The sequence below is a fragment of the Larimichthys crocea genome, chromosome VI, assembly GCF_000972845.2.
Source record: "Larimichthys crocea isolate SSNF chromosome VI, L_crocea_2.0, whole genome shotgun sequence".
NCBI classification, from domain to species: Eukaryota; Metazoa; Chordata; class Actinopteri; family Sciaenidae; genus Larimichthys; species Larimichthys crocea.
In genome coordinates this window covers 24,220,173-24,229,278 of record NC_040016.1, presented here as the reverse complement: position 1 = coordinate 24,229,278, position 9,106 = coordinate 24,220,173, and the positions used below count along the sequence as shown (strand labels likewise).

Genomic DNA, 9,106 nt, shown 5'->3' with positions numbered 1-9,106 from the left:
AACTGACTTGATGCAATACTCTGATTAAAAAGTGTTCCTTTATTTTTTGAGCAGTGTGTGTTTTATGAGGATTAGAGAATGTGTGATCTTTATCATTAGGGTGCATTAACCTCCATATATCTACAACATCAATCTCATCCAACATTTGCTGCAAGGCTTGTTGTCTAGAATCCCTCTTAGTTGTGTTCAAACATGGGTTCCTATCTATTGTATTTTCCATTACACAGTTCCAATCACCACCCACGATCATAAATGAACAGCTATATTTAAGCAATGAATCAGTCACTGTAGTAACGGATGAATTCATATCAGGAGCAGCATACACATTTAGAATAGTCATTTTTTCACCATACAAAAATCCATAAATCAACACAGAAACCATTTGAGTCAGCCTTGAAATGATCAATGATGAGCGGGAGTTTCTTATGTATTAGTATTGCCACTCCTCTACTTTTACTAAAGAAGAAAAATACACTCGTCCTACCCTGTCTTTTTTAAGCTTTTTATGTTCTTCATCAATTAGATTTGTCTCTTGTAACATTGCAACTGAAACATGTTCTTTCCTGAAAAAGGGTAATAACCTATTATTGAAGATAGTTGCTGTGTGCTCTCCTGTTCAGCAGGGGGCGTTACAAACCACCAGAAGCAAGCAGGTGAGACGTGGAGGACTGCTTCTTTCCCCCTCCGTTTAATTTAGAACAAACAGAAGAAATGTGTCCTGTCATCATCCAGCAGAAGGCAGTAATGCGGCATTTTGGTTACAAAGCGCCTCTAAAAACCGAAGAAGAAGAAGAAGCCGGTATGCTTCCACTTCCAGGTGAGCTGTGGATGTAAACAGAAGGACGTTCCTCCGCTCAGTGTGTGTGTGTGTGTGCGTTCCTCCTCTGGAGACGGCACCGGGAACATGACCAAACTGGAGCTGCTCAACGTGTTTCTCAACGACAGGCTGACGGCGGCCGCGGAGGAGATCTTTCGCGCCGTTAAAGACACGGTGGTGGAGTACGAGAGCGAGCTCGTGCGCTCCAAAGAGGAGAACGAGCGGCTCAAACGGCTGCTCAATGTGGCGGTGCAACGGCTGCTGCTGCAGCCAGGTGAGGAGACGCTGCAGCCAGGTGAGGAGACGCTGCAGCCGCCTGGGCTGTCCGCCAGCAGTATGCTCTGTCCTGCATGCTGAGGCTCAATGTCACGTCACACCGCACCATACCTGACGGGCTCTGTTTGGAACGGGTCACATGTCACATGTCACATGTTAGCGTTTTATTTTGAAATCAGCAGCGAGGCACGGAGCAGAACGGCAGTGTCTGAAAGAGTCCAGCTGTGTTTCACTGTGTGCTTAACAACATGTGCATGTCTGTCTGTGCATATGCACAATTCAGAGCTGAGCAGAGAGTACAGTAATGTTCAGCTCCATTTATTATTGCTCAAGCAGAATCATAAAACAGTTACTGTGAAATGTGAGCTCTTATATGGAACAGTTAATAAGTCATATTTGTGCATAATAAATAGTCTTAGGCAGGCTCCTGGTGGTCTCAGGGTCAAAGCTCTTCATTTCTGGTCTAGTGTTTCTGGAACCTTCTGCCTGATGGAAGCAGATATAAAGAAGTGGTCTGGGTGGTCAGGACCCTCACAGATTCTCCTAACCTTACTTTGGTATAGGTGTCGCTCAGCGGTGATACAACAAATTGTCTGCAAACCTGTGAAGTGTTTATACAAGACAGGTCAAAGGGATGATGGCAGGGCTGCACCGAATGATCATTTTCATATCAATTCATCTATCGCTTCTCATTGAAGTTGTTGTTCATGATTAGTGTTTCCCAAAGTCCTTTCATCAAATGTGTTTTGTGTTTTGGCCACAATCCAAAGATACTCAGTTTACTGTTCTAGAGGACTAAAGAGAGCAAAACTATTCATATTTGAGAAACTGAGGTCAGAGAAATTTGACACCAATTCTTAAAAAATCTAAACTGACGAGTTAAACAGAAACTTTTGTATCTTTCCCATGTTTTTGTGTCAGAGTGACTGATGACCAATGGGGACAGCAAGTTTTGAATCTGCTCTGGTATTGAGCAGCCGTGAAATAGGCTACAGTCTAATCCCTGTGGGCCAATGTGCACCGTCAGAATATGTCCATTAAAAGAACCTGTCTGAGTCAGATTGTCATTAGAAGTGTCTGACAACACGACCTACAGTGAAATGACATGATGTCTGTTCGCTTGACCCACTGTGTGTCTCACTCAAGGAGAAATCTTGTTCTGAAAACTCAGGAGAGCTGAGGAGGCAGAGGAGTACAGAGAGTGTAGCTTAGTGTTCTGATTTTCAGTGTCATGGCTGAATATTTAGCTCATTTCAACTGAAAAAGAACAAACAAACTAGTTTATCTATTGGCATCCCTACAAAATACACAATAATAAATATTACTTAATACATAATGTTTGTGTAAATGCAGCAAACATGACTGTGATGTCTTGCCCTTTCAGACCCTCCCTCTGTCCAGCCCCAAGAAGATGTCCAGCCCTGTGAGTCTGAGTGGAGAGGCAGTGTGGAGCTGCTGCCGCAGATTAAAGAAGAACCCAAACTCAGAACCATTCAAACAGACTGTTCACAAGAAGCAAGAGACTCAGAGGAAGGAACCTGCAGTCATGTGGAGCCACTGCAGAGGCCACATCCTCCACCAGCCCAGTCTGTGTGCAGCAGACAGAGTGTCTCCCCATCTCCGCTGTCCTCTCAGGAGATTAAAGCAGAGAGTAACAGAGAGGAGAGCAGGAAACAGCAGCCAGCCAACAGTTTACCGTCCTCTATGACTGTTTATTCAAACTGCAGAGCAGCTCAGAGCAGTTTTAGTGGTAACACTGCAAAGAGTCACCGGACACAGAAATCAGAGCAGCAGGTCAAGGGGTTACTCCGCTCGAATGGGAAACAGAGCGCGCACATACTGCAGATCAAGAACGTGAGATCCCTGAAGCCCCCTCCGCCTCGCTCCTCTCACCCGAGCCAGAGCATCCAGAGGTGGCATAGCTGTAAAGAGTGCGGGAAGGGATTCAGCTTTGCGTGCCAGCTGGAGGTCCACATGCGCTGGCACACCAAGGAGAAGCCGTACAGCTGTGCGGTGTGCCGAAAGAGCTTCACCACAGTCAGCATGTTGAAGAGGCACCACCGCATCCACACAGGGGAGAAGCCTTTCCGCTGCCACGTCTGCGGCAAATGCTTCAACCAGTCGGCGCACCTAAACACCCACTTCAGGCTCCACACCAGGGAGAGGGCGAGCTGGAGCCGAGCGTCACACTCCAAGTGAACAAAGACTGACACTGAAACTCAGCTGAGCGTCTGTAAACTTGCTTTAAGGTTCGAACAGTGTACAATAATGGTGTTTGACTGTGCGTCTTTTCTCTTGTGCAATATAGTGTGGTACATGAAGACTTCTGATCCGTTGAACACTCTCAAAGGAATTAAAAGATCATCTTGTCCAACATTTTATCTGCCTTTGTTTTTCATATCTAACTGTGCAGCCATGGTGACCGTCACGACACTTCTACTCAAGGAGTACTAAAGAAGGTTTCTGGTTGAACCTTGGCTGGGCCTCACTGGAGTTTGCATGTTCTCCTCGTGTCTGTGTGGGTTCTGTCCGGTTACTCCGGCTTCCTCCCACAGTCCAAAGACATGAATCTGACCACGTTAATTAGTGACTCTAAGTCAGGGGTGTCCAAACTTCTTTTAAAGAGGGTCATATTTGACAATGTAAAGATGCCTGGGGGCCAATGCTCATGAAAATCACCAATAAAAGTTACATACAAATGTTCTATAACAATTTTGTTTTCTATTATTTTTTTAAACAACAATGTAACCAAATCTAACCTTGTGTTTTTTAAACATGACTTATGAGTAATGCAAAGTCTGTTAACATTTAAGTTTGAAACATATCACTCTATCTCTTCTCTTTCAAGTAATATGTGTCACATCTACAGATCTATAACAGCAGCAGTTATGTCCTTAAAGGTTCAAATACTTTGTTATGTCAACCAAAAAAGACAAATCTGGCATGATTGGGCCCCGGGCCGTACTTTGGACATCCCTGCTCTAAATCCATCCAAAGTCCATAGGTGTGAATGGTTGTTTGTCTCTACAGTATATGTCCTGTGATGATCTGGTGACCTGTCCAGGGTGTACCCGCCTCTCACTTAAATTCAGCTTGGATAGACTCCAGCCACCTGTGACCTTGATGAGGATGAGAGGTTACAGATAATGGATGGATGGAGTTCTACTTGACTACAATTCAAAGGTAAATGTACTTTTTACTCAACTACGTTAATTTCACAACTTTAGTTACTTTGCAAATTTTGTTTAATAACAAAAATATAATCAACAAAATGTAATGTTATAAAATACTGCACTTGTAGTAGTAAGACATAGGAGTGTGGTCTGTGTTAAAGTGTCAAACTTAGAATATAACTGTGAAAACTTGTAGCAATGTGAAACTTTTAGAAAACATACCATATGTGAGTGTGAAGTGTGAAATATATAAAACTTAAAAAAATACAGTTGGAAAGATCTGTGACATGATGGAGTAAGAAAAGGTGATAAAAGGTTGTTTTTTTTTTAAATCGTATAATTATAAAACAGAATCTAATGGTGTCATCCAGGCCTCAATAGAGTAAGAGCAGTAGGTGTGAGAAAGTGAAAGCTAAAAAAAATACCAACTGAACAGTTTCAGGCTGTTCAGACTGTGGCAGATTTTTCACCCTGTTTAACTGGCATTAACATTAACTACAGGTGTGAAGTGCAATCTAAAACTTGACTTTTCCAGCCTTCTTCGATGCAAAATCATCAATTACATCATCATACGAAATCTGTTGTGCAACTGTATAACTGATGCTGATGATGGCAAGTCCAGAGAGACGCTCCTGTGACATTATTTAAACAGCTATATCACATGTAGCTTACAAAATGCCATGTCAATGTATATTAGAAGTTGTTTAAGTTAGCATAAGTGTACAGTAATAAAAAAGTTGCATGACATGATGTCAATTCTAATAGTTGCTAGTTCAGCAAAACTAAATACGACCAATACAAAATAAATAAATAGAAAATACGACCATCCCTCGCCCCCCTCCACCTTGCCTCTTCTGACACACACATAACCTGTATGACTCTCAGCAGTAAGTTGACGTGACGCCCACTCCACTAACTTGCTGTGGAAATGAGCGGTATAGAAAACTGGCGAGTTTTTTTTTTTTTTAGGCAGGGCGCTTGTGCGCCCTTACATAGATTGCACCCTGGACGGTCGCCCACATTGCCCATAGCAAAAACCGGCCCTGGATATAAACACTCTGAAGGTGTTGAAATGTTCAATCCAGAGAAATGCAAAAACTAAGCAGTCAGGACTACCATAAAGTTGTGAAGTCACCGCCCTCAGCTTTGCCCCCAACAAGGCCAACCTGGATCCACCACCCAGGTAGGCTACAATCTGTTACTGCTGGTTGGTTTGGCCATGAGTTACTCAGAAAACAGTCAGTCAATCAGAAGAGAGCTTTATTAATATCAATGAGACAAAATGAAACACAAAACGTCCTGTTCTTCTCAAAGTAAGATGGTTTTAAAAGAAACAAACATCTTTTTGTGAACATGAAACTTTAAATGAACACTGGAAAACTTCTGGAACGCAATCAGAAAACTCAGAAAATATTTCACACACCAGATTCATCCAGGTCTCCTGATGTGGATCGGCTGAGAGCTGCTGGCCGCTGAATCTGTGCAACATGCTGTTGCTGGCTATAGGAGATGCCGTCGTATTCAGATGTAGAGAGGCAGCGCCTCAGCATCTCATTGCCATGGCGTCTGGACCCGGGCGAGGACGCATAGTTCTCGTCCCTGAAGCGTTTGGACTGGTGGTGGCTGTCCCAGCCCTGCTCCCTGTGGCGTTTCCTCAGGAGGGAGCGGTGAGGCGACAAGGCGAGGGTGGCCAGAGATGACGAAGAGTGGCCTCTGCTGGCCTCAGGGCTTCTAGCACAGGTACGGCACGGCTGCCCATGAAAGAAAGACTTGTTCTGGCAGACACACTTGTGGTAGAGTTTTACAAAGTCCTCGTCGATCTTCTTGGATGGACAGAAATCACGCCTCGACGACAGAGAGGAGTCAAAGGGAAGCCCGTGATGACCTGCTTGTGCTGCAGCTGTCTGAGGTGAATGCAGCTGTGTCTGGAGGGAATGACAGGAGTCTTGAGGGTGAAGCATCCTCTCTGGGACAGTTGGCCTTTGCGGAGAAAAGGAGTCGGAAGTGGACATTGATCTGGGCCTCATAGGCTCTTTGGAAAAGCTTTCCATGGCATGTGCTTTGGGGCTTTGGGAAAAGGCACCAGGTGATCTACTGAGGCTGGTCATCAGTCGTGCTTTTACGGGACTCTGCCTGACTGGGGAGCTGTAGATGTCTGGTCTCTCTTTAACAGCAGTGGTTAGTGACTCAGACATGGAGCACCTATCAGTCTGCAGTGACCGTGTGGCAAGAGAAAGCCTTTCAGATCTCAGAGACTGGTCCATGGAAGCTTTTGCGGTGGGATAGAAAGCTCGTGAAGGCCTGACGGCATAAGTAGAGGGTTGTTCTACTATTTTGGACACATTGAAGGTCTCATTCAGGGAGATCTCTTTTGGTTTAGAGATGTCAGAGCAACCAGAGGGGTCCATGACGAGGACAGGCTGGTGCTGCTCTCTTCTTACCCTCCCAGCAGACTGCCAATCCTGCTGATTGTTTAAGGGAGACGAAGAGGTAGCATCAGTCCCCATGAATGGGATGTTCATGGGGCTGTTGCTCTTGCTGCTCCTCTTTTTTGTATTGCTTTGTCTTCGTGGGACAAAGGAAAGGTGCTGCCGCAGGCCGTGATGACCTGCTGGTGCTCCAGCTGTCTGAGGTGAATGCAGCTGTGTCTGGAGGGAATGACAGGAGTCTTGAGGGTGAAGCATCCTCTCTGGGACAGTTGGCCTTTGCGGAGAAAAGGAGTCACAAGTGGACATTGATCTGGGCCGTATAGGCTCTCTGGAAAAGCTTTCCACGGCATGTGCTTTGGGGCTTTGGGAAAAGGCACCAGGTGATCTACTGAAGCTGGTCATCAGTCGTGCTTTTACGGGACTCTGCCTGACTGGGGAGCTGTAGATGTCTGTCTGCGGTGACCATGCGGCAAGAGAAAGCCTTTCAGATCTCAGAGACTGGTCCATGGAAGCTTTTGCGGTGGGATAGAAAGCTTGTGAAGGAGTGACGGCATAAGTAGAGGGTTGTTCTACCATTTTGGACACATTTTTTGTATTGCTTTGTCTTCGCGGGACAATGAACATGTTGTTGACGTAGCTTCTGTTTGGCTGCTGTCGCAATCTGCGGTATATCTTAAGCACCAAGTTACCGGCGTTGGAGACGTGCTGCCGATGCTGGGCCCTCTCAATTCGACTGATCGTGCTGGGGTAGAGGTTCATTAATGAGCTGCCGTTATTTCTCAGAATCATCTCCAGCTCCTCGTCTTCGTCCTCGGGCTGGGGATCCATCATAGAAAGGTTTCTCTGACTCTCGTCCAACGAGCTCACGGTCAGCTGAGTCACGTCAATTCGAGCCGCCCCTGCATGACGGACAAAGAAGAAAAGGATCAGCCCCTAAAGTTAGACACAAACATGAGTGCTTCAAAGTTTGCTTATTGATTTTTGTTCTCACCATATTCCTCCACAGACATCATGGTAGTCGTAACGCTAGATATACAGGTCTCATTAGATCCACCATCTTGATGGGAGAAGTCCAGCTGTTAAAAAATAAATAAACAATAATGAATTTAGGATATCTAGAATATTAAAGATTGTATATTTAAAGTAAATATTTACCTGGGAGTCTCTTGTAATGTCTTGAGCTGTGGTGGAAGACAAATCATAGTGAACAGATTAATAAATATACACATCACATCTCTGCAGATTTCTACTCCAGTTTGAAGTTATGCGTACTGACCTCTTAATGACACATCAGTCACATCTGGCAGGTTCTGAGGAGAGGACAAGTGTTCGATTAGAACAGCTGTACATTTATATATTTCAGATCTGAAATCACTGACTTCTACTGTACTTCTGTGTCGTATGTTCATAAACATGAGCCAAACCTCTGATTCCAGTTTGTTCAGGTTTGTTCTCGACACATCCATGTCGTGTTCAGGCACTTTTAAGACAGAGAAGACACACAGTGAGACCGCATCACTGCATGCAAATAATACAAACAGTACAGATCAGGGGTCTTCAACCTTTTTCAGCCCAAGGACCCCTTGGATGAGGGACAAACAGAACAGAGACTCTCACATGTCATTTCTTTTTAAATGTGTCACATTTTAAGCCTATAACAAATTTTAGATTTACTTTATTCACCTTTTATTTCACCTAATTAACCTCTTTATATACTGGGTTATTATCCTGTATGTGTTTTTGATCATGTCCTCATGTTATGCTCAGGCCTCATGTTTTTGTTTCTTTTGAAAGTAAATCCAAACTTTTTGGTACATTTCTGAATATTTGTGTACAATTATTATCAAATTAAGTTAGTTATGTTATTTATTCATGTAAATTTCCCAACAAAGAATGAAATGCTGTGTTGTTCTGTTGTTCTTCTTTCATTTTTTTGGTATACTCAATATAAATTCTCCGTGACCCCCTTAAGGGTCACGGACCACCTGTTGAAGACCCCTGGTTACAGATGCTGACTGACAGATTGTCCACAAATGATATTTTTTACGTCTATATAACAAGGATATAAAAACTAACACATGATTTAATGATGAATGTGACACGCTTGCTGCCACTGTGGGTGTACCGCACAGAACAGTCAGAGACCAAAGTAGGTTTATGAGGGATTCTTTATTTGGTTTCAACGAGTTAGTGCTGCAGCCGTTCGCAGGCGTCTTGCTGCCGTCTGCCAGCGTCCTCGTCTGTCAGTCCTCCTCCCTCCTCTGGTCCAGCACGCTACTATGTTGGCAAAAGAGGGCGAGAGTGATTAGCCAGTTGGGCACCGGTGTGCCAATCACACTCACCTGGCGCTGCTCTCCTGAGCCCTCCCCACACCTCTCTCCTGCGGCTGATGCACCACGCCCCCGTCCACA

The 9,106-nt window shown here is 44.5% G+C and overlaps 2 protein-coding genes across 4 annotated transcripts; one reads left to right on the top strand and one right to left on the bottom strand.

Annotated features, from left to right (window-relative positions):
- Positions 1–823: 823 nt before the first annotated feature.
- On the top strand, positions 824–3,469 carry LOC104936970 (oocyte zinc finger protein XlCOF8.4). Of its 2 annotated transcripts, none has more exons than XM_010753082.3 (2): positions 824–1,112; positions 2,478–3,469. In XM_010753082.3, the coding sequence occupies exons 1-2, from the start codon at positions 905–907 to the stop codon at positions 3,290–3,292; spliced, it is 1,023 nt and encodes a 340-aa protein (XP_010751384.1). In that variant the 5' UTR covers positions 824–904; the 3' UTR covers positions 3,293–3,469. The 2 variants fall into 2 exon arrangements, with proteins under 2 accessions (XP_010751384.1, XP_019119101.1); XM_019263556.2 differs by having other exon boundaries at positions 824–1,130; positions 2,475–3,469.
- Positions 3,470–5,512: 2,043 nt separating this feature from the next.
- LOC109139587 (uncharacterized) lies at positions 5,513–8,239 on the bottom strand. Of its 2 annotated transcripts, XM_027279333.1 has the most exons (6): positions 8,120–8,239; positions 7,972–8,005; positions 7,851–7,876; positions 7,687–7,771; positions 6,875–7,594; positions 5,513–6,151 (listed from the first exon to the last, which is right to left on the bottom strand). In XM_027279333.1, exons 1-6 carry the CDS (start codon positions 8,159–8,161, stop codon positions 5,682–5,684), a joined length of 1,377 nt encoding a protein of 458 aa, XP_027135134.1. In that variant the 5' UTR covers positions 8,162–8,239; the 3' UTR covers positions 5,513–5,681. The 2 variants fall into 2 exon arrangements, with proteins under 2 accessions (XP_027135134.1, XP_027135133.1); XM_027279332.1 differs by having other exon boundaries at positions 5,513–7,594; positions 8,120–8,232.
- Between the last annotated feature and the right edge of the window lie 867 nt (positions 8,240–9,106).